This window comes from Pseudochaenichthys georgianus, chromosome 6 (genome assembly GCF_902827115.2).
Source record: "Pseudochaenichthys georgianus chromosome 6, fPseGeo1.2, whole genome shotgun sequence".
NCBI classification, from domain to species: domain Eukaryota; kingdom Metazoa; phylum Chordata; class Actinopteri; order Perciformes; family Channichthyidae; genus Pseudochaenichthys; species Pseudochaenichthys georgianus.
In genome coordinates, this window is record NC_047508.1 from 16,016,129 (window position 1) to 16,041,478 (window position 25,350).

The 25,350-nt window shown below is 44.5% G+C and overlaps 1 protein-coding gene across 2 annotated transcripts; it reads left to right on the forward strand.

Annotated features, from left to right (window-relative positions):
- The first annotated feature begins 166 nt into the window (after positions 1–166).
- Positions 167–25,305, forward strand: nup205 (nucleoporin 205). Of its 2 annotated transcripts, none has more exons than XM_034084805.1 (42): positions 167–244; positions 1,212–1,354; positions 1,512–1,683; positions 1,847–1,991; positions 2,125–2,284; positions 2,447–2,675; positions 2,765–2,929; positions 5,501–5,676; positions 5,814–5,930; positions 6,028–6,165; positions 6,291–6,441; positions 6,718–6,923; positions 7,154–7,336; positions 9,125–9,175; positions 9,431–9,640; positions 9,735–9,972; positions 10,070–10,259; positions 11,115–11,235; positions 12,374–12,455; positions 12,578–12,742; positions 12,833–12,957; positions 13,097–13,211; positions 13,487–13,636; positions 13,728–13,802; positions 13,965–14,122; positions 14,225–14,305; positions 14,445–14,636; positions 14,848–15,049; positions 15,132–15,230; positions 15,384–15,532; positions 20,990–21,181; positions 21,270–21,391; positions 21,971–22,103; positions 22,329–22,455; positions 22,579–22,652; positions 22,774–22,902; positions 23,091–23,217; positions 23,455–23,627; positions 23,800–23,929; positions 24,029–24,157; positions 24,603–24,679; positions 24,795–25,305. In XM_034084805.1, exons 1-42 carry the CDS (start codon positions 217–219, stop codon positions 24,945–24,947), a joined length of 5,982 nt encoding a protein of 1,993 aa, XP_033940696.1. In that variant the 5' UTR covers positions 167–216; the 3' UTR covers positions 24,948–25,305. The 2 variants fall into 2 exon arrangements, with proteins under 2 accessions (XP_033940696.1, XP_071059570.1); XM_071203469.1 differs by having other exon boundaries at positions 210–244; positions 1,215–1,354.
- The last annotated feature ends 45 nt before the right edge of the window (positions 25,306–25,350 follow it).

A 25,350-nucleotide genomic window follows, 5' to 3' on the forward strand; every position in this document is an offset into this window, starting at 1 on the left:
TCTGCGGTCTGAGGACCTCGCCTGCAAGGGTCAATCAGAATATCCTAAATGTTTTAAACTAATTTACAAAACTAACCACCCAGTATTCACATTTAAGTAGAACGGGTTAATATAATTTGAGAAAATAGTATTGAAGCGTGTTTAGAGAAGACATTATTTTAAATTTCACTACGGCACAAATCCGACACCTTCTGCCCGATTTTCAGAAAGTGTGTCATGGCGGCCCAGATGGCGGTAAATTCGGGTATGAACTATATTTATTTCGTAAAGTTACCAATTTCTGTTGACTCCTATGAGCTGCTGTGAGTTATAATTTCACAGATAAACACGTACATATTTTCTGTTTAGCGCAAGTTTAAGCGACGTCAGGTTTTGACCACATGGCGATGGTTGACTCAAATGCACTCAGGCTGCTAGGCTAATTTAGCCTAGCCTGCAAAATACGTTAGTTTAGCTAATTTTGGTTTAACTATTTGCTGGGGAAAGTGCTCAGCTTTAGCGTTAACACATTTTATATTAGAGCAAAAATACGGGCAGTATGACTTCTCTCACAGAACCCCTGTCAAACGGGTCAGCAGACGACTTTACTCATTGGGATCAAAAATGAAACTAACTTACTTGGAACAAGGAAAGACCCATTTGACACCTGTGCCTGATATTTTGTACTAGGATGCTAACAACAAGAAGTTCGTGTAAGAGTTACATTCAGGTGCAGATGATCTAATTATCTTCTGTCTGTTGCTAAATGAGTCAGAGTTGTTTACTGGTACCAGTTAACGATCAGATATGTCTGCACAGACTCTGTTGATGTTGCGCAGAGACAGCTCAGAACCTAGTAGTGTATAAAACAATGATAAGCAATCTAAAATGATTCGGTAAATAGGCTAAATCTTGAATAAATAACATGTTCATATTATTATTATTCATTGTTTAAGTTTAAAAATGGTTCACAATTTCAACATCAGGAACAAATGTCAACCATACAAACCTTTGTGATAGTATTCACTGTTAAACATACATATTTGTATTGCTAGAATACAATTTGACTCTATAACGCATATAACATTTGTATGAAAAAAACCTCCCTCAAAACAATTATTACATATACCACATAATAGATAAAGCAAGATATACCAATGCAAGTTTTGCAGGGTCTAGCTCTGCATGTTTATTTGACACAAGACCTTAGAAAAACACATGTTCCCACCCAGGAGCCAGTCTGTGGGGGCCGCTGAAGGAACTATGGGAGACAGTGGACGGAGCGGTGTTGAGGAGACAACCAGAGAGCGTCCACCTCCTCGACCTGCAGCTGAAGAAACACAAACCACATTTTCTCTCACTCTTCAAAAATCCGGTGAGAGAACACTCTTGAAGTGACCTGCTACATATGTGAATTTGACGATAGTTTTCTTTCCGTGTATCCTGCACCTTCCTTGGGGCAGACAGATGCATTTTCTATTGACAGTGTGTCTTGAGAATGTTCTAACAGTTTATCTTCACTTTATTTTCAGCCAAAGAGTGCAGAGCAGAGAGAGAAGGTGCGTAAAGCCAGCACAGAAGGCATCGCCATCCAGGGTCAGCAGGGCTCACGGCTCCTTCCAGAGCAGCTTCTCTCAGAGGCCTTCATCCTCAGTGATCTGTTTGATATTGGAGAGTTATCAGCTTTGGAGCTTCTGTTAGCAGGTAAAGTAGACATGATAAAAGGACACAACTTGAAAGCTACATTCTAAAGGTAGTTATATAAATTGTGTGGGGTAGATACAACAAAAACCTGGCCTGATTTGCAGTAATAAAGTCATGGACGTTTCACACAACTGATTATCAAAATATTTGTATCTGTCTCTAGGTGAGCAACAGCAGCCCCATTTTCCAGGTCTGACACGAGGTCTGGTAGCTGTGCTGCTCTACTGGGATGGAAAGCTCTGTGTGGCCAACTCTCTGCGCACACTCATCCAGTCACGCCATGGCAAGACCTTCACCCTGGACCTGAGGTAATAATGCCATCTACTAATAAAGCATTCAAGCAGTGACCGCTGCTTTAAATGTTAAATTGTCCTGCTGTTTTTTTTTCATAATAACTACGTGTTCTTGTTATTTACTTGTTCTGTTCCTTTTCTCCTTCAGTGGAGAGCTGGTGGCTTTGACCACACGTTTCACAGACGAACTGATGAACCAGGGTCTGACCAAACGCGTCCTGGCATTGGTGTCAGAGATCAATGTGGCGCGAGAATTTGAACGGCTGCAGAAGGAGCGCGGCCTGGGCAACGAGAAGCACCGGAAAGAGGTAGAAGCAAATCTTTTGTGTTCATTTGAAATGGAAATACCTTTCTTTTGCTAAAAGTTGATTTTCAATCATACTCGAGTCGTGCAAAGCCAGTAGCGTTATGTTGTAACTGAAAAAGACACATTTAGTAGAAAAACGACTAACTCCCTCTTCTGTCCGCAGGTCTCGGACCTTATTAAAGAGAGCAGACAGGCTCTGGCAGACAGCCTGTTTTCGTGGACCTGCCAGTCACCTTTGTCTAAAGACGACACCCTGGCTCTTATTGGCCACCTGGAGACAGTGAGCGCTCAAGCTGATGGCTCATTGGATAGCGTGAACCTGGCTCTGGTCATGGCACTACTCTACTGCTTGGATGTCAGCTTTGTAGAACAGGGAACAGAAGATAGAGAAGGTAAGAACATGTGATTAATTGTTGTATTGCTCTAGATTTCAGTGTTTTTCTTCTACAGCTAATGAGTGATCGTCTCTGTGTTGCTCCAGATCTGATCCAGGCGCTGCCATTGCTGACTGAGCGGCAGTACGTGTCTGCGGTGCACAGCCGGCTGATGGATGGCCAGCCGTGGAAGCTTCCAGGTCTGCAGGCTGTGTGTCGCCTGGCCTGGGCTCTGTCTCTGAGGGTCCTTTCCCAGCTACCACAGGGAGGTGGTAAGTTCCTTTTTGTATTGGTTTGCCTTATGAAGTAAAATAAGGTCTAAATTATAGCAGCTATTCAATGTTACAAATACTTGTGTGTCAGAATCAGAATCTGAAACGGGTTTATTGCCAGGTAGGTTCACACATACGGGGAACTTGACTTGATGTCGTGCAGGGGTAGACATTAAGGGTAAAAAGCCACTGGCCCTCCGGGCCGGTGGAATTTTATTATCACTGGCCCCACCATTGTAACCACTGGCCCGGAGCATTCGTCCAAAGAAAATCGACTAATAATGAAGAAAATTAACACATTTGTTGCCATAGTAATTTATGCATTAACTTGTACTACAACATTTGAATCATCAGTTCTTCCTCAGTTTCCTCAATTGTTCATATTTTGTTTATTAAAATAATGATATTGTGGTCATTGCTAAAAAATGTCTGCTATTATTATGAGTATTATTATTTGCATAATGCGCTTTCTGCCTTCCTGTCATTAGGGGTTAGAAATGTAATGGCTATAGATTAGATTAGAACCTTCATTATCCTAAACTGCTGGGACATTTCCCTATAGCCAATACCTTTATATTGTCTACTCTTCACTTACTTGTCAGCATAGGTCGGCATTGATGTACAGAGCCGACAGAAGACCTTGTTTATATTGGCATCATATTGAGAGGTGCAGACAGTGACGCGTCCTAAAACCAGGAAGTAGCTGCTGGTTCCCTCGACAAAAAGCAATGGGATTTCTCCACAGGGTTTTGGAAAATAGCTGGAAATAACGTCTGTGGAAAACAAACCTGTTTGATAAATGCACGTTTTGTTCAGCCGGATAATCTCCACATGTCTAATAGGGCTGTAGCGATACACTAATCTCCCGATACGGTACGATACACGATATTCAGCTCACAATACGATATATATCACGATATTCAGCCAAAGATACGATTCGATTCGATATAATTCGATACACTTATATAATTTTCTGAAAGATTTTAAAGGGACAGTGGGATTTTGGTGACATCTTGTGAGTGTTCCATTGAATTAATTCAACTGAAAACTGAAAGCATCAATTATACAATATATGGTTCTGACAGAGAGTCTACAGCTTGCAAATGCTGGACAAAATGAATCAAAAGATGTGGTGAGAAAATTAGTTTCATTTATTGAAACAGTGCAAACTGTAGCTTACAAGCCTTTGAAACGTAAGTACATAAAGTGCAGTATCACAATGGACAATGGAGAATGAAAAGGTGCAGCAGGTGGCGGAACACGGGGGATTTGAATGGGACTTGTTAGACATTAAAATCAATGTTTTGATGGCATAAAGTACCATAAACATACCATCAGTTTAAATGCTGTTTTATACTGAAAAACCAGAAGTTGTTGTGCACAACCAGTTGTTGAGCTTTTATTCTGAAAATCCTTAATCTCCGGTTAGCATTTAGCATGTGGCTAATATACCATTTCCTATAGAGGTGAATTTAGTAGCGATATGACACGGAGTGTTGCACACCGAAACCTACTGATTTCAACACTACAGCTATAGACGTCGAGATATTATTATTGCTGAATATTAAATGAAGGTAGACAACATCCGGAAATGATGGAGGGCCGATCCCCAGCAGCGCCAACCGGCCCACAGGGAGGATTCAGCAGAGGGTATTTAGCAGCTGGAAAGGTGGAGCTCGCTCTCTTCCCTTCGCTCACGAGAGCCAGAACACAGCTGTTTTTCTGACTGAACCATCTTCTGCTTGTAACATTACCGCGCTTTTTATTAATTAAAGTATACATTTGAACATTCTCAGAGACTCAATTAGTCTCCTTTTTAAAGCTTCTCTCCTGGACGCGAGAATAACGAACACAGTTATCAGACTTAATGTATCGATACCCGTGGCTGAAATATCGATACTTTCTCGGAAAACTAAATATCGATATATATATCGCAGGATCAACTAAATTGCACAGCCCTAATGTCTACCCTGCTTTTATAATTTTCGAATCATAAATCTAATCGATAGATTATAAAAGGGTTTTAGGACGCGTCACTGCACCACTAGAAGCCAACTCCATCGATCAAGCTGAAACCTTCTCTCCCTCTTCTTCTCATGCTCCCTGTCACTCTCCTTTAACTCCTCCGGTGACTTTCTTTTATTTGAAGATTGTTTTTTGCCCGGCTACCGCTGGTATTAAAAACATTTTGGTGAATGGTTCGGTGTCGCGATACTCTAGTGAAGGAGCACGCTGCCGCTCACGGGAGCCTGCTCGCGCTATGCTCCGCAGCAAACAGCTGTTTGCTTTTCACCCAATAACAACGACAACTGACTCACGAAACGCTATGTTGTAGCGTTGATAAACAAAACAATTTAACTAAATTGCTAGTCAAAATACCAATACCACAGGACAATTATTTTCTTAAAGCAATATTTTTAGTGGCCCGAGCGGGCAAGTGGAAAGTACGTTATGCTGGCCCGGGGTGTCTAAATAGTGCTTCCGGGCCAGCGGGCCATTTATAATGTCGAGCCCTGTCGTGGTGCATACATAAAATATAAAACAAAGAATGTCCATGTGTGTGCTCTGCAGCCCTGGTGGAGTTCACCGAGGCAGACGAGGCTCTGGCCGACCAGGCTCTGCTGGGAGACGTCTTCCTGTTTATAAAGGAGGGCATCCTGGGATGTGAGGGCTGTGCACAGGAAGAGTTTTACATCCGCCGCCTCCACTCACTCATCACAGACTTCCTGGCACTCATGCCAATGAAGGTGAGAGATTTCACAGGTGTCCGCTACCAAAGTAAGAAGTTGACATGTACGGATATCATCCTGAAGTGTGTCTTTAGCTTGTGTTTGTATAATTTTGCATACTGAATGAAAATAACCTATTTGTGTTATATTTGAAGGTGAAACAGCTTCGTAACCGCGCTGATGAGGATGCCCGTCTGGTGCACATGTCTTTACAAATGGAGAGCGAGCTTCCATCGTCGCTACGCAAGGACTTGGAGCATCTCATGAACCTCGTCAGTGTTTATTGCATTTTTTTACAAACTTCAATACCAAACGAGAAACACTGGGTTTGAATTTGTGACAGTTTTGGTTACTGCTTTGCCTTTGCAGATAGGAGAGTTTTACAGTAAGGACCCATTTGGACTGGAGTTGGGTCTGGAGTTCTGGTGTCCCACAGAGTCTCTGCAACACACCTCCCTGCAGGGGTCCTACCTGGGGATGGCGCTGCAAAGGCCTCCGCACAAACAGGTGAACATGCACAAAAAAAAGTTTCTCCACTAATCAATTATTCTGTTGACTTAGATTATGGCTTTCTGGAAGAAATCATCATAATCAATCAATCATACTTTCCCTTTACATATGCTTTGACGCAGGTGGTTCTGTCCAAGTTTGTGCGTCAGATGGGAGACCTCCTGCCTTCCACCCTCTATATCTCCTATCTCCGTATGCTGAAAGGACTCGCCAACGGGCCTCAGTGTTCCCACTACGCCTTCAGCCTGCTCAAAACCAACGGAGCCACGCACAGTAAGAGCAGATTTTTTCTAAAGATAGGAAATATTTCAGAAAATAATTGTCTGGGTTTGAATAACAACAGACACATCTTTTTTTATTTCTCTCTGAAATTGAAGCCCTTTAACATTCAAAGTGCAGTTTGGCCTCTGAGGTATCTGAATTTGACTTTATGCCACGTTGGCAATGGCTTCAGATGTAGGTGATATGCACACTAGACTCTTAAAGTCTATTGTCTAGCTTTAGTGTAATACGTATCCAACCAATCTAACTTCATGTTCATGTACGCAGGTGACAACCTCCAGGGAGTGTCCGGCAGCCCGGTGTCTTGGGAACACTTTTTTCACTCCCTGATGCTCTACCATGAGAACCTGCGGAGAGACTTTCCAAACCCAGACGCAGCACAGTTCCGCCACCCATCCCTCAGAGGCATCACCCAGAGAGAGCTGGAAGGACTCACCTCCTTCCTGCAGCTGCTCACCACCATCATCACATGGGTATGGAGGAACAGTCACTTAAGGATAGGCCTATTGCTGCTCATATTTAGGGATTATAAAACATCATTAAGATCGAGATCAATGTGTGATGATGTTATTTGTAATTCCTTTTACACTCACCTTATATCCTGAAAGAATCTGTATGTTCAGGTTTATGAGATTGTCCTTCTCTAAGTGTATTAGGGTGTGTTTTGTTAGATACATTTATATAATGTTCTCTTTTTCCATAGAGTGAAAATGCACGCCTGGCGCTGTGTGAGCATCCCCAGTGGACCCCCGTGGTGGTGATGTTGGGGCTGCTGCAGTGCAGCGTCCCCCCCGTCCTGAAGGCGGAGGTCCTGCGCTGCCTGGCAGCTTTTGGGAAGTCACCAGAGATCGCTGCCTCACTGTGGCAGTCACTGGAATACACTCAGGTTAGCGGTTGAAAATTTATATAAGAATTTAACCCTCCTGTTGTGTTCGTTTTTCCCCCCTTACTTTGGTGTGACCGGTCCTGTTTTAACTGCTATTACAGTAACACAAAAACCATTAATCATCACCAAATTTCATTTAACACCCATTCAAACTGTACTAGTGGTGCACGATAATTATCGGTCCGATATTAGGAATTATGACGTCATCCCGATAAAAGTATTAATAGCACCGATAATATACAATATATTTTTTGGGTAAAAAGAAAGAAAAAAATACTGCGGTGTGGGTGGATTGGGATGAGGGGCGCTTGTTTTTCACTCGGCTCCTCCCGTTTTGCCAGTACTGTGGTATTAGTGGTTTAGGAAGAGGGGAGTTCTTCACAAATCCAGCGCTCATGCCTGGCTGTGACGTAAATGGTGTGCGGCCGTGAAGCCAGGACAGTAAACAAACATGTCGTCGGTAGTATGGGACTATTTCAAAGTTTCAGAGTTAGATAGTTCGCTTGCTATTTGTATTAACAAATGCAATGCATAAATTCCACGAGGAGGGAAAAAGGCAACGAGCTATAATACTTCCAACCTGATTAGTCACCTGAAACATCGCCATCGCTACGATGGTGTGTTAACAGCGTACGAAGACGCCTGCGCTGCTAAACTAGCGGCGAATCCAAAGCCAGCTGCAAAGGCACCGGGGCTTTTACCTATCGACGAGGCTTTTGAAAAAGGCAAGAAGTTTGCCAGAGACGACCCCAGGATTAGTTTTGTTCATAGTAGTAATGCTCATGTCATTTGCTCACTACTAGTCTTTTTTTTACCACCAGGTGTGCAAAAACTACAGGTACATTTAATATATATTATATTATTATCGGGTATCGGTCTTGAGAAGCAGGAAGTTATCGGTATCGGTTTCAAAAAACCAATATCGTGCATCCCTAAACTGTACATATTGTATCAGACTACTGGTATACATGAACAACTGCAGTAAATATACAAAGAATAGACACTGAACATGTATTGTGTGTGCCAGGTGTGATCCATGTGGGGCGATGGGCACATGTGTGTGTGTGGGGGTGTTTGTGTGTGTTTTTATCTGATCCGGATGGTTACTAATTCCATTTCTTTATGGCGGCCATTTTTGACCGGGAACACCATGGGTGTTACAAAGTTGACTAAATCATCCAAAATTCAATGAAAGTGGTGATCAGCAATTGTATATGTTCAAATGTATAATGTGAAGGATATCATAAAGCCTTAACGCAATCGAATGTAAAACAAAAAAGTTATGATTAATGAAAGTAGTGAATCGGTCAGATTTGACCCGAACACAACAGGAGGGTTAAATTGATGAAGTTTAAATATAGTTTCTGAAAGGTCACGGGCCGTTTCTCAATTGCGAGTACACCTGCTGCAGAGCAACTATTTCAAGTATACTACGTCATAGAGTGGCAAAGAATGCTGGGCATTCAACATGCATTTAAACAGTCCTTCGGCGCCACTCGATGACGTAGTATACTTGAAATAGTTGCTCTGCAGCAGTTTTACTCGACATTGAGAAACGGCCACGGTTTAATTTTCATATTGGGATAGAGGAGTGAGTCTTTGAGGCAATATTTTGGCTATTATACCAGACAACACAAAACTTTAAATGTATTGTCAGCCAGTCATTTTATCTCAGTGATACCAGTATCTATCTTTTTTATTCTCTTATCTTCACAAAAATGCTTCATTCTGTTAGGGCATTGTTTCGATTGTTTTTCAGTTTTCTATCTTCATGTTCTCTTACCACAGATCCTCCAGACGGTGCGAGCCCCAGGACAGAGGCAGGCAGCTGGAATTGAGGTGAGTCTTTTGTGTTTGGCGAAGTTTAGATTATTCTCGGTCTCGCTTTACTTCAGGATATGGCTAATAAGATATATAAATAAATATATATAATAAGATGCTTCATTACATGAAATCATTTTTCAGCATCAACATTTGTTACAGGTTTATTTTAATCTATCAAAGTAAAAACCTTCCTTTTCATTAAATGTTCATCCTTGAACAAGATGAACATTATTGTTGTACAATTTTTGATTGTCTTTGTTTGACACTCAGGTGGAGCTGAATGAGATCGAGTCCAGCTGTGAGGAATATCCTCTGACACGGGGCTTCTGTCACCTGATCAGCACATTGGTGGAGAGCAGCCTGCCTGTTAATCTAGGGGCGGGGCTACGCGCACCCGGCTTCCAACCATACCTGAACTTCTTGCGTGACTCTGTGTTCCTCCCCTTCCCCACCCGAGCATATCGCCATCCAGCTGAGAAGGTAAAGTGCTCACCCAGTGTCTTAACATGTGCATGCATGTATGCTCTTTGAACTACACATACTCAGTTGTCTCTCCCTTGCTGTGGTCTCTCAGTGGGAGGTTGCTGACGCTGTGCTGGAGGTGTTCCACAAGCTGCTGCGGGACTACGAGCCCCAGCCCTCAGACTTTGTCCAGGAGATAGTGGAGCTGCAGGGCGAGCAGCTCGCGGCCCACAAGCCCCCGGGCCACAGCCTCATGTTCCACCTGCTGAACGACTCGCCCACGCTGACGCTCTGCCTCAGCCTGCTGGAGGAGGGGGTGCGCCAGCTGGACACCTATGCACCCTTCCCTGGTGAGAGAACATATGCACTTGCTGGAGAACAAAAGGGAGTCTGCTTATGTGTCTGTGTGCGTGTGTACTGACAAGCTCTGCTCCTCTCATCCGACAGGTAAGAAGCACTTGGAATCGGCGGTGCTGCGCGTCCTGTGCCTGCTGGACTTGGCCCTGCAGAAGGAGGTGGTGTTCATGGACCTCCTCAGGGAGAGCCAGGCCTCCATGCTGGTGTCCCCCTTGGAGCAGCTTCTCCAGGGGGTCAGCCCTCAAACACGAAGGGCCGATCACATTGTCAATATTGGCAGGTAAAAATAGGCACCCAGGTTTTAATACAAACTGTGGAATGATACCCATTGCTGGCATAGTCTGTTCTTGTGTGTTCATGTATCGGACCTTCACATTATTAATGGTGGTTGGGAACCGAAACTCGGTTCCAGATGAGAACCGATAAGAAAATGCCGGGTACCGGATACCCATACAAAATACACAATTTCGGTTTTGCTTACGGTTCCTAAACGCGGTAGACCCTGTATTCCACCGGGTCCGTCTGCGCCGCGGTGACCCGGTGGAATACAGGGTAAGGGCGGACTGGCCATCTGTGTGTTCTAAAGAATCACAGAACGGCCGCTCGTCAGCGGGCCGTTGGCGGCCGGCTCGGTACGCTGATGGCCGGCACCGCCCTTAATTTTTTAAAACGGCATCATGTAAGTTGTGGCGACAGAGGTCCACAGTTGCCCCACAGCGAGGCTCCCCCCGCCCTCCCGTTGACAGTTCACAAGCTCAGTCACTTCATAACACCAAAGATGGGTCGCGGTAAACGCTCTGAAGTGAGGCTCCACGACACTAAAAAAGAAAAAGACAAGGCACAGTGTAAAGACTGTTAATAGCTTGCCACAGGCATAGCTCAGTTAAAATAAATCACAGCTATTGTGCAATACATTTGTATTGCATGTATATTTTTTATTTGTAAACATTTCAGTTAAAGCTTAAAAGAATAAAGATATTTTTATTATCTAAACGTTTGACCTCTTTCATTAACAATTTTGGAATCGAAACGGGGAATCGATAAGAACCGGAATCGATAAGCAGAACCGGAATAGGAATCGATACATTTCAAACGATACCCATCCCTAATGGTGGTCTATATTTGTCCCTCGCAGGTATCTGTACCACAGCAGCTCCAACCCAGAGGCTTCCTTCCAGAGTGCCAAGATCCTGCGTCGTATCGCCAACTACCCCAACATTCAGAACAGGCTGGTGGGAGATTTCACACATGACCAGGTATGTCAAAAATAAAAAGCGTTGTATAACCCAGTTTAAGAATATTTCACAAAATGATGAGCAGTATACCAAAAAGGACATTGGTAATAACACTATTTTACTCTAGTTGTATATATTTTTACATTATTTAAATTAGATCCTATAGCCTGATTTCTATAAAAGCTATTGGTACATTCATCCAGTGTAACGATACTGTACTGTATAATATCTAGGGATGCTCCGATCGCCAATTTCGGGGCCGATCGCTGGAATCAGTATCGGCCGATACCGATCGCCGATCCGATCGCCGATCCGATCGCCGATCCGATCGAGTGGGCGGGGCCTAAATGGAAGATTTAAACATCACTTTAAATCTTCCATTTAAAGTGATGTTTAATCTCAGTTAATGGGGCTCATTCATTGGAGCTTCCACAAACAACAATCAACTTAATTATTACATTGAAATGATGTACATTATTCAAGTTAACATTCACTTTGGATAATAACATGGGAGAAATGAGCGGAAGCGCTCTCTTTTCCTCTCTCCCTCTCTCTCGCTCTCCCCTCTCTCCCCCTCCTGACAGCCTGTCAGTATCTCATGCAGCTCACTGATCCAGTAATGAGTGACCCGACAGTGAAGAATAAATATATTTATAACTAGTTTAGCTTGTTCCAGAGGTAGATAAAATAGCTAAGTGTGTTAGGTCTAACTCTTGTGTATTTCGTTCCGCTCACCGGTCCGGCGGGCGGAGCTGCAGGATTCTGCTTCACAAACACGTTGCATACCGCTATTTTACTGTCTTTTTCGGACACCTTAAAATAATGCCAGACCGGTGAAGCCATTTTGGCGAGCTTGTTTTGCCGCACACAGAGAAAAGTGTCATGTATTTTACGTTATGCGATCGGCTCTCGCGTTTGGCATGTTTAGAGAGCACCGATCGATCGGTAAAGAGTGAGTATCGATCGGTGACCGATCGATCGGAGCATCCCTAATAATATCTACATTAATATGTTATGCTGTCTAAATAAATTGGAATAAAGCTCTTGTGTTTTTATTGTTGTTTGGTTTTACTCTAATTCACGGAGGTGTTTCTGTGTTCATGTTGTAAAGTGTTGTTTATGATGGAAGATGATAACTCTTTTTGTTCCTGTCCCTCAGGCTGTGAGTGAAAAGCTAATGGCCGGCTTTGTGGAGTGTCTCGACAATGAAGAGGCAGAGGAGGCAACAGAGAACGGAGATGGTGAGTCTGAAAAAATGAAGTTAATAATAAAAGATCTTCTGCATTAGGTTAAATCCTCCTGTCTTGATACTGTGAGAGCTACACACTCAAACTCACCTTCTTCATTACCCTTAACCCTCCAGACGCTGACGCACAACAGAAGGTCGCAAGAATCCGACATGAAACACAGATCCATCTGCTGAACCTGCTCATCACCTCCTTGGATCTGAAGACACCAAATCTGGCCCTGTACCTTCTGGGATATGAAGTCAAGAAGCCTGTGTCCTCCACCAACCTCCAGGACCCAGGTCAGACTCTAGCTGATGGCCTGTTCAGTTATAGCCAATGTTTGTGTTCTGGTGAAGATGAAATGTTGACCTTGCATTTGTGCGTTACAGGTGTGTTGGGGTGTCCGCGCAGCTGCCTGCACGCAATCTTGAGTCTGCTGCAGAGAGGCACAGAGAAGAGATCAGGACCTGTGCTCACTCAGCAGGCCCCTCACCTGGCTGAGCTCTGCTACCAGGTACACTACATCCTCCATTAAAAAAAATACACCTTCATTCTAATGTGTCATACCCGTTAGGTGAATGAATACATGGTATTCCTGTGGGCTGATTTAATTCGTTTTTTTGACTCGGTCTGTCATTGTTTTCCTCTCTCAGGTGATCTACCAGCTGTGTGCCTGCCCTGACACATCTGGACCCACCATGCGCTATTTGAGGACCAGCCAGGACTTCCTGTTCTCTCACCTGCAGCACCTTCCCTTCATCCTGCCCAGTGAGTAGATCATTCTCTACTGACTACTAAAATATATCAAAACACAGGGATTAGAGATGTGATGAAAATGTATTAAAAATATTAAGAGACGTCTTCCACAGCATACACCGCCCTCCTCTCTTTCTTATCTTCTTCTACTGTTGATTTTAGTTCCGTAATTCAGTGCATTACCGCTATCTGCTGGACTCCCTTCCCCCATCTATATGTGGATGTCTGTTGAATTAAAGATGTATTTTATTTTTCATTGCATCAATTCTACCCTCTGCTGTCCTCAGGTAATCAGATCGCCGCTCTCTCCCAGATGTCGTGGCTCATGAAAACAGCCGCCATCGAGCTGAGAGTGACCTCACTGAACCGCCAGCGCTCACACACACAACGCCTGGTCAGCCTGCTGTTGGACGACCAGCCCCACACTCAGCGCACAGGTATCCGTCTTCAAATTCAGTTCAGTTCTTTAGCTTCCAGTCAGAGCTCCCTCATGCATGAACATAAGAACATCCTTACTTTACTTTATAGCTGATGGAGAATCAGGAATGGAAGAAGAAACCAGATCAGTCTGCGGCTTCCTGCATTTCGACACCGTTTCTAAAGGTTTGTGCTCTTTGGAACACATTTAAACATTCTATATATATAAATGCAGTCAACACTTAAGGACACTTTACCTGCTTGAATGTTTTGAGATTTGTAATCAAACTGTAATTGAAGGCAGATTCTGAACTCTTACTCTCCTCCTGTCCCTGTTTGATGCATCAGTGCGCAGGAAGTTGCTGAGCGTGCTGGACGCCATCGACTTCAGTCAGGATATGCCTGAGCTGCTGCAGCTGGACTTCTTTGAGCGCACTCAGATAGAGCAGGTGATCTCTAACTGCGAGCACGTCAACGAGCAGGGACACACCGTGTGCAACGTCAAGGTGAGTCCCAAGGTCAAACACGTACATTTTCATGTTGTCATAACTAACATTTTGTGTTTGATCTTCATCTAATGTGTGAAATGATGTTATTATTTCTCCCAGTTGCTTCATAGAGTGCTTGTGGCAGAGGTGAATGCACTGCAGGGAATGGCAGCCATTGGACAGAGGCCGCTGTTAATGGAGGTTAGTCATCTCAAATGAATGACTTATTATTTGTGTAATCAGGCAGCATTTGTTGGGGTCAGATTACCCAAAGACATCATGCCTGGTTAAAATGTTAAAATGGCCCTTTTTGACCAATGCTGTGGTTGTGCTCTTCTAGGAGGTGAACTCCATCCTGCAGCAGGTGGTGGAGCGCAACCGCGTCCGCAGGAGTTTGAGTGCAAAGCGAAACGCACTGCGGTCGTGGAGGAGCCTGGTGGAGACGCTGCTGACCGCCTGCCCCGCTGACCTCATCCCTGCTGACGACAGGCAGCTCATCATCAGAGACCTGCTGCTGGACCTGCATGACAAGGTCAGTGAGGCCGTTTGGCACATGGAAGGGGGAATGAGTGCAGCTATGGGTATTTGTATTATATTGTGGGGGAGAACTTTAAGGAACATGCTTGCTCACGGGTGTCATGGATTTGATTCAGATATCATGTTTATTGCAATCAAAGTAAATGGCTGACATCACCAGATGAATCTTACAGAACTAAATAGAAATGGTGCTTTGAATTGTCCAGGTGTTATCTGAGGATGCAGCAGGAGAACTGATGCCCATTGTCGCCGGGGCAGTCTTCACTCTGACAGCTCACCTCAGCCAATCAGTCCTGTCTGAGCAGCAGCAGGGGGCGGGATTAGAAATCTCCTCTGGCTTCGCCTCAATCGCCAACTCCGCCCTGCATCTGATTCTCCGAAAGCTGCTGGACTTCATCCTTTGTACTGGTTAGTGATGACATAAATCCACATTTGTCACGTGGGATATGTTGCTAGGTGATAGTTTATAATATTGTCTTTAACACTTCAGGAGGAGGATACCAGCGCCTGCGTGCTCACCTGTATGGCTCCCTGCTGTACTACCTTCAAATCGCCCAGAAGCCTGACGAACCAGACACTCTGCAGACGGGTACAACACAGAAACATTAACGCAGACTGTCTAGAAAATATTTAGGGATCAAAAGCTTTATTTCAAGTCTGATACAGTTCTCTTGTTATTCCATACAGTGATTTATTGTCTGATAGATGCTGTCTGAATGTTTTCTGCTCTCCATCCCTACAGCAGGGAAGGCCATGTGGGAGCGTCTCACTGCCCCCGAGGACGGTTTCTCCAAACTGCAGAGAGAGAATCTCTCTATTATCGAGAGCTATGGCAATTCTCTGATGGAGGTGGTGTGTCGGGACGCCTGTGACGGCCATGAAATCAGCAGGGTAAGAGAGCCATTACAAGAGAAAAGCATGCTCACTCGGCCATTTCAGCACTTAAGTGAACTTTAAAGCATATTAAAGGTCTACTGAGAGGCTTAAAATAAGATGAATCCATTTCGAAGTACACTGAACAAAAATATAAATGCAACACATTTGTTTTTGCTCCCATTTTTCATGAGATGAACTCAAAGATCTAAAACATTTTCTATATACACAAAATAACCATTTCTCTCATATTGTTCACAAATCTGAAAAAATCTGTGATAGTGAGCACTTCTCCTTTGCCGAGATAATCCATCCCACCTCACAGGTGTGGCATATCAAGATGCTGATTAGACAGCATGATTATTGCACAGTAGGGGTGTAACGGTATCCGTATTCGTCCCGTACCGTCACGGTTCGGACGTCACGGTTCGGACGTCACGGTTCGGCACATGCAGTCACACGGCGAATACGCCTTTTTTTTTTACGAGTGGGAAAAAAGTAATTCAGGGCAGTATCCACTACACTATATATACTCCAGGGGGCGGTATTGCGCCTAAAAGCTGTTTGCCAGCCGCCCTTAAACAACAAATGAAGAACAAGAAGAAACACAACAACAAAACGAACAAAATACAAGAAGAAGAAAAATTAGTATGGTGAGTTCAGATAACACACAGGAGCTAGAACCCACCGGCTTCTTTTAAATCAGCTGTGTGGGAACATTTCGGGTTCCCTGTGGACTACAATAACGATGAGGTGTGCGAGTGGTGGATCGGACGAGGACGGTGTGTCGGCGTTGTTAGACAGCGGTGCGGTATGCTAATGGGAACACACGCCAAACATGCTAAATCATATCAGAAGGCATCACCCAGATTTGCCAATCACCAGAGCCCGGCAAAAGACAACAGCTGTTCAACAGCTGATCCCCGCTGTTTTTAAGAAGCCAAGAGACATGAGAGCCGAGAGACCAAAAATAAATAACGTAAGCTTTTGGCATATGTTTTTCAACGACTTTGCGCTCTTGAAACACTTTCTTATTATTTATGATGTAATATTTTCAAGACATTCTTTTTAGTTTTACAGTTTGATGAAACCTTTTTGTTTGACATCAGCCATTATAGATAATATGGCCATCAGAGTGTACTGTGTATGGTTTGTTTTTAACTATTTAATACAGTTTATTATTCAAAATGTCAGAGTTCTTTATTTTTAAACTGAAACTTGCACTACTGTTCAAACATAAATAACAACAAACCTGGAATTATGCATTTGGGACTTTTTTTTGCATTTTCTTGTTGTACCGAACCGTACCGAACCGTGACCTCCAAACCGAGGTACGAACCGAACCGTGACTTCTGTGAACCGTTACACCCCTATTGCACAGGTTTGCCTTAGGCTGGCCACAATAAAAGGCCACTCTAAAATGTTCAGTTTGATCACACAGCACAATGCCACAGATGTCGCAAGTTTTGAGGGAGCGTGCAATTGGCATGCTGACAGCAGGAATGTCCACCAGAGCTGTTGCCCGTGAATTGAATGTTCATTTCTCTACCATAAGCCGTCTCCAAAGGCGATTCAGAGAATTTGGCAGTACATCCAACCGGCCTCACAACCGCAGACCACGTGTAACCACAGCAGCCCAGGACCTCCACATCCAGCATGTTCCTCTCCAAGATCGTCTGAGACCAGCCACTCGGACAGCTGCTGCAACAATCGGTTTGCATAACCAAAGGATTTCTGCACAAACTGTCAGAAACCGTCTCAGGGAAGCTCATCTGCATGTTCGTCGTCCTCATCGGGGTCTCGACTTAACTCCGGTTCGTCGTCGTAACCGACTTGAGTAGTGAAATGCTCACATTCGATGGCGTCTGGCACGTTGGAGAGGTGTTCTCTTCACGGATGAATCCCGGTTTTCACTGTTCAGGGCAGATGGCAGACAGCGTGTGTGGCGTTGTGTGGGTGAGCGGTTTTCTGATGTCAATGTTGTGAATCCAGTGGCTCATGGTGGTGGTGGGGTTATGGTATGGGCAGATGTATGTTATGGACGACAAACACAGGTGCATTTTATTGATGGCATTGTGAATGCACAGAGATACCGTGACGAGATCCTGAGGCCCATTGTTGTGCCATTCATCCACGACCATCACCTCATGTTGCAGCATGATAATGCACGGCCCCATGTTTTAAGGATCTGTACACAATTCCTGGAGGCTGAACACATCCCAGTTCTTGCATGGCCAGCATACTCACCGGACATGTCACCCATTGAGCATGTTTGGGATGCTCTGGATCGGCGTATACGACAGCGTGTTCCAGTTCCTGCCAATATCCAGCAACTTGGCACAGCCATTGAAGAGGAGTGGACCAACATTCCACAGGCCACAATCAAGAACCTGATCAACTCTATGCGAAGGAGATGTGTTGCACTGCGTGAGGCAAATGGTGGTCACACCAGATACTGACTAGTTTTCGGACCCCCCCAGACCTCCCCAATAAAGCAAAACTGCACGTTTCAGAGTGGCCTTTTATTGTGGCCAGCCTAAGGCACACCTGTGCAATAATCATGCTGTCTAATCAGCATCTTGATATGCCACACCTGTGAGGTGGGATGGATTATCTCGGCAAAGGAGAAGTGCTCACTATCACAGATTTTTTCAGATTTGTGAACAATATTTGAGAGAAATGTTTATTTTGTGTATATAGAAAATGTTTTAAGGCCCTGACACACCAAGCAGACACCAGAGAACTCGCCGAAGCAGACGCCGACTGTTGCGCCGCCGTGTCCTCCTGTGTCTTGGCCATGTGTCGCACGGGAACACGCCGCAAAGACTTCAGTGCATGAGTGGCAATAACTCTCCTTACCAGCAGGCGGCGGTAGTGTGTATTCGTCATTCAAAAGAGGCAACAACGGGAAGACAGAGAAGAAGAACAGACTGCATGATATAAACAAACAACAAATAGCGTGTGCATTCCATTTCCCTCTCGTCCATCGAAAACATGTTTCGTGCGGCATTGGAGCAATCAGCCATAAGAGGGGTTAGCGATAAGAAACAATAACAATGTGCCTACATAACTGTCAGTTGCAGCCCTAGCATTAGTATTGGTTATAGTAACAGCTACAACATTAAAATACTTCTAGGCAGATTGAGGAGGATAATGGGAGAATGAACAGAGAAACATCCATCTGAATAATAATAATAACTTTATTTGTATCGCACCTTTCATACAGGGGATTGCAGTTCAAAGTGCTTTACATCAGTAAGAAATAAGATATAAAATCAGTGTAAAATAAGCAGCAAGAGAAAAGCATAAAATAATGCAGATATATATATATATATATATATTAGGGCTGTCAAGTTAACGCGTTAATAACTCGGTAACGCAAAAAAATAATTAACGCCACTAATTATTTTTCCTCGGCCCGTAGTTTCAGAGGCATCGAGTTTAAAATAACATCTACAAGCTGATGCTGACAGCCCCGCTCCTGCCGCCCGCTTGTGGCAGACCACACTTCCACGCTCACCGGCAGGCACCGACTGGCCATCGGGAGGACCGGGAGGGTGTGTGTTTGTGTGGCCCGAGCGAGCGAGAGAGAGACCTTACGTTCATTGTTGTTGTTAGCATCTGGTGCTAGCTAGCTGCGCTAACGGATATAAGGAGCTGTTTAAATGAAAACAGAGGAGCGACATTTCGCCACAACTGCACCGAGCACTTGACTTTATGCAGGAAGCCAGACAGTGGGACATTGTACGAGAAGTCAGCACACTCAGCACGGATAGTGCAACATGATTGCAGCGTCCAGGCAGCTCCCGTTCGAGCATATGCCTTGAGTTGCACATAGCTCCAACGATCCATCACGCACGCACGCACGCACGCACGCACGCACACACACACACACACACACACACCATTTGTATTGTATCAGAGAGGTTCCAGGTTGAATTGAGGCGAATATTTGTAATGTTCAGAGGTTGTTGTGTTTAATATTCATGAGGATATTTGTCATTGTTCAAATGATAATAAACATTTGCATAAAGCATATTTGTCCACTCATAGCCTATGTTGATAAGAGTATTAAAAACTTGAAAAATATTCCTCTAAGGTACATTTAGAACAGATCAAAAATGTGCGATTCATTTGTGATTCATTTGCGATTAAATATTTTAATCGACTGACGGCCCTAATATATATATATATATATATATATATATATATATATATATATAGTAATCCCAACAGGCCACCTTGTGTATTGTTTGATTCAGTTTTTCCATTACATTTATTTGATAACTTCAGTTAACTTTGAAGATTCCGAACACTACAAAATATAATCAAGACATATTTTATCATGTATTATAGTAGAAAGTAGAAATTGTTTGAGTAGTTTTTAGTAGAAATATCCCTTACAATAAAGGCAGTAGGCTTATTATGCCCGTGTGTCATCTCCAATAAATGGCTTCAACCATCCTTTAAACTCAGGGTTTGATTCCCACTTCTTTCTGTACTTTTGTGAATACAGTTTAGACTGTGACACGATGACTTACGTGGATGTTTAGCTTGTCACAGAGAGGCACACACACACAGTGGACGAGGTGATTAAGTGACTGAAGCTGTCTCGACACGGGAGAGTGTGGCTGTCTCCTCTCTGCGCTGACTGCAGCTGAGCTGCTGCGGGAGGCAACTGTGAGTCTGCGCGCCTGTCAGTACTATGGGAGGGCTGAGGGGCTCACGGCAGCTCGTTAACTGCAGAACAATACGTGAGTCTCCAAACACCAGAAAAGTCCCTAATAACACCATTACAAGTCGTTAGATCAGTCGTTAGTCGCTTTTGACAAAAATAAGTAGCCGGAGGGTTTGGAAAGCCGCCAAATTTAACGACGCCAAGTTGGCAACACTGGTCTGTGTGTGACTTCTTAAATCGTTTGTTTACGTCCCTCACTTCCGTTTCGCTTCTGATTCGCTAGCTGAACAGCCAATCAGAGTGATTGCTTGGTCAGGCAGTCCAAATAAGGCGTGTCACGGCAGACGGTGCGGGACACACCAACCTGACTACGGTGCCGCGAATGCCCGACGGCCTCTGACGGCCAAAATCGGGTTGGTGTGTGTGCCTTTAGATCTTTGAGTTCATCTCATGAAAAATGGGAGCAAAAACAAAAGTGTTGCATTTATATTTTTGTTCAGTGTAGCTCAGAGAAATACCTTTGTATTTACTGGAAGCTAGTTCACTTTTTTATTTATTTCTTTTTGTTAACACTCACTTACTTTTATTATGCTGCTTCCTTATTTTTACCACGGCTGATTTCTTATTTTATTTCATGTGTGTTCGCCTCTTTTATTTGATAGTCCACTTATTTTTATTATCTTTCATCCGCCCTCCCTTTGCTGTTTTGCTGCTGTAAATGCAGGATTTTTCACATTTCTTTACTGCCTACACTCGGGCCTGTTCGCTTACTCTGCCTTTTTATTTTCGCCCGTCAGATGTTGGCTCTGGCGGTGTTGGACCGGATCCTGTCCATAGACCGGCAGAACCAGTGGCTGGTGTACGTCTGCAACAGCGGCTACCTGCGCTCGCTGGTGGAGAGTCTGAGGCAGGACGATGTGGCCCTGCAGACCCTGCTCACGCCTCAGCCCCCCCTCCTCAAACCACTCTACATCTACGAGAGCAAGATGGTGAGGACATGTGCAGACACACTGTTTTCTTCACATAAAACAAACTCTATAAGCACAGGTTTATGAAGGTATAACTGTGTGTTCTCAGGCTCTGCTGACCCGCGTGGCTAAGACGGGTCAGGGCGCCGTGGAGCTGCTGCGCTGCGGCCTGGTGGCACAGCTGATCGAGTGTCAGGTGTTTGACATGGTGCCTGACAGCGATGCACACAGGTATGCATGTGGAAAGGAAAGAGGAGTTTAAAATGCAATGTTATTGGTTTTGAACTGATTTATACCAAATAAGTGTAAAGAGTACCAAATACTAATTCCTCAGTAAAACAACACAATGAAACTCTTCCAAGTAAAAACAGTCAGTCAGCAAATTCTTCTTTTAGGAATGTTTTAAGTAAATGGACTGTACTTATATAGCGCTTTATCCTGTCTTTAAGACCCCTCAAAGCGCCTTACATACATATGTACATATATACATACATATACACCCATTCATACAGAGCAGTGTACCTAACTCTAGGAACTAACATGCATACACATTCACACACCATTGGCCATCGGGAGCAACTCAGGGTTAAGTATCTTGCCCAAGGATACATCGACATGTTGACTGCATGGGCTGGGATCGAACCCACAGCCTTCTGGTTGAAAGACGACTGCACTCCCTCGCAGCCACAGTCGCTTTACTTTGTTGCTTTTCGTAACTGACTTAATATTCTTTCTCTCTGTTCTAATAATGTCTGATCCTCAGTTGTGTATAGCAAAACATACGTCTGTCTGTTCCCTGGTGCTCTGCAGGGTGGTGAGGGACCCCTCAGGCTTCATCCCCAGCCCCATGGACCGCTACCGGCAGATTCTCTTACCGACCTTGAGGCTCTTCCAGGTGATCCTGACCTCTACCACCACAAACCACCAGCAGGGGGCAGCACAGGTACGCACACAACCATTGCTCACAAAGACAATGATTATCTTATTTGGATTTTTTTAAATCAATGAACCCTAAAAATCCTAGAAGTCTGTATGTTGTTGAGGATCCACTTGGATACAAATGCTGTCTCATACATGTGCAGATTCTGTAGACCCTAGTTGGGCTGAAGTGAGAAAGATGTGTATATTCTGGACAACTTTATAAGTAACTTTCTCTGTGTGTGTGTAGGTTCTCCAGTGGCTGATAGTGCACTCTGACACCATTCAGTCCCTGTTGCGCTGTCCGGAGCTCAGTATGGGAGCTTTGCAGGAGCTCTCCCTGCTGACTGGCATCATCAGCAAGACAGCTCTGCCAGGTAAAATAGTTAACACTCCATCCACTCTCTTTTCATTCACTTTGCCATCTATTTGATTTCCATTGTGCGAATAAACACACCAGACTATGAACAGTGTTATTGACGTCCTGCTTGGTCTCCCAGGGGCCCTTGAGTCAGGCGGTGAGGTCAACAGTGCGGCTCTCATGGAGTTCCAGGGTCACATCAACAGATTCCAGGTGAGACGGCTGCTTTTGTTTTTTATTACGATAGTATAGATGTTTCTTTTATGTTCGCTATTCCTAGTAATACAATATCAAATGTATGTATTGTATAGTAATGTGTTTCTTCTTTCTTCAGCGTCTCTGTTTGTCCCTGCTTGGCCGTCTGGCGGGCAGCGAGAGGGAGAGGTTACTGAAGCAGGCCGAGATCTCTGCGCCTGCTGACTCGGCAGAAAGACGAGAGGAGATGGAGGTGGCCATGCAACAGGTATGAATTAAAACAGCCTATAAATGAGCTTCCTCCCTTGAAATGTGTTTGCATCGTCAGAAGTAACCAACTTTCCTTTCACATATTACAACAGCGAGACCGGGATAGATAAACCACTGACACATTGTGTGTTGTATGATTATTCATCAGTTCTGCGTTGTGGATTACCTGCTGTCCTCTGTCCTCAGGTGTGTGCTAACATCATGGAGTACTGCCAGACGCTGCTGCTGCAGAGCTCGGCGCAGGCTCAGTTCAGCATCTGCCTCTTCAGCCCGTCAGGCAGCGAGCCAGCGGGCCGGGACGGGGGCCGTGCAGGTCAGTGATGATCTGCATTACAAGAAACAGTGGAGGGAGTCTGACTCCGTATACGAGGCAGACTTTTCTACCTGCTATTAAGTTAATTAGTCCACTTCCATTCGTCATAGGTTTTCAGTGTCTGACATCTGATGGATGACTCTAGAAATGCAGAATCTTATGAGTCTTTTACAGCAAGAGACCTTTTTATTATTAACACCAAAGTATGAAAGTGAACTGTGGCATTTTGTTTCAAAGATCTCTCATCCGCCCTGCCATCAATGGCGTACTCTCGGGCCCCCAGCCTGGGTCTGGTCATGTACCTGCTGAAGAACAGCGCTGCGGATTTCTTCCGGTTCCACCAGAGTCACAGACAAAGCCTGGGCAAGCTGCAGAGCCTGGATCAGCTGCCTCCTGACGAGCTCAAGGAGGTAATGAGGAATACACTGACTCACGCGGCTCCCACTCGACACACTGCTGAACAGCTGTTTCACTTTGATGAATAGTAGAGGTTACAGTAAAAAGAGGTGTGAATAATGAGCATCTGTGGCTCCAGCATGCACTGTCTGCACTTTCTAACCACACACATCTTCTTCTCTGTAGTTGTGCCAGGGCCTGGTGTCGGGCCCCGGAGGCGTGGAGAAGATCTCCTCAGTGCAGAGGAGCCTGCTGGCCAAGAGACGACTGGTCCAGCTGATCAACAACAGAGCCAAGCTGCTGGCCCTGTGCTCCTGTATCCTTTGGCCCTTTGCAGGCCCTGCACTCTTTGTGTATTTGTAGAAAAGCCACTCCATGGATTTCTGTGAAATGCCTTAACCTGCCTCCTCTACAGATGTTATCGAGACGTGTTTGTTTGTACTGTGGCGCCACCTGGAGTACTACCTGTTGCACTGTACTCCCACCGACCCCAAGAACTCCCCGATGCCTGGAGCCAGTTTGTATAGATCTCGGCTCACAGACGGTACGAGGCAATCTTATATACATATTTATAAAAGATTACTAGCAGTGTGCAGACCTTAGCCCTTTTCGCACAGGACCAGCATTACCAGATCACCTCAAGTCACTTCTGTTGCAGAAATCTTAATCAAGTATGATTCTGCCATATCTGAAATTACATTTAGGTTTTGTATAAATTGCATAACATTGACCTCAAAAGAAATCACTTCATTTTGTGGATGCTTAAAAGGCTCATTCGCACAGGCACCAGAGCAAGAGGTCTTGTCAATATTGTTTTTATAAAAAAGATTAGACCTTATAATATATCTAACATTTATCCAATTAAATATAAATATTTTAATATTTGTCAAATTAAACTAGTCCTGTGCTAGTAGTGTTCTAGTTAGGACACTTCCCTCGTGAAGCTATTGATTGCAGTTAAGCTAAATTTAATTATTGATGTTCTTCAGATTCCTTTGGCGGGCTGCAGGGAAGCGGAGGTCGCGTCCTCGGTCTATCTCGGGTCAGCCAGCAAGACCTGGACCTGGTAAGAAACAGCGCACACACACTTTGAATGCTGCCCTGAGAAACATGTCCTGCGTCTGTAAAACCACCTCCATTATTCCTGAACCTCGCTCCTGTCTTATGCTTGTGCCCCTCAGCTGAAGAGCGACATGGCCACAGGTTTCGGAGAGGCTCTGCAGAGGAAGCTGCTGGACGTGGAGGGTCTGTACAGCCAGGTCCGCTCCCGCTACACCTTCATCCAGGCCCTGGTCCGCAGGGTCCGCGGCCTGCTCCGACAGCCCAAGAGCTGAGGAGACACGCAAACACAAAGACTGTCCGAGAGCCACAGTCTCACCTGGACTCAGAAACTCTGCCACGCAACATCAGAGAACAACGAAGGACTCTGACTTTATGTCAGCTAGCTTCTGGCTACAAAGCTCCTTCTGACTGTAGCAGCTCCTCTATGGAAGATTGTGGGATGGTAACGTGACAGCACGTGACCTAATTATGTTTGACAAGCGCGTTGTAAGGAGTGTTTCTCAAAGAAGTGAGAAAGGATAACACACTTGTGACATTTTTACTCGTTAAAAATATTTGATATTATTTGTTTGGTCTGATTCCTTTCCCTCTTTTTCTTTTGTGAAATTAAACGTTTTCTAAATCGGTAAATGACTTGTCCTTCGTGTGGGCTGGACTAGAAAAGGCAAACGGGAG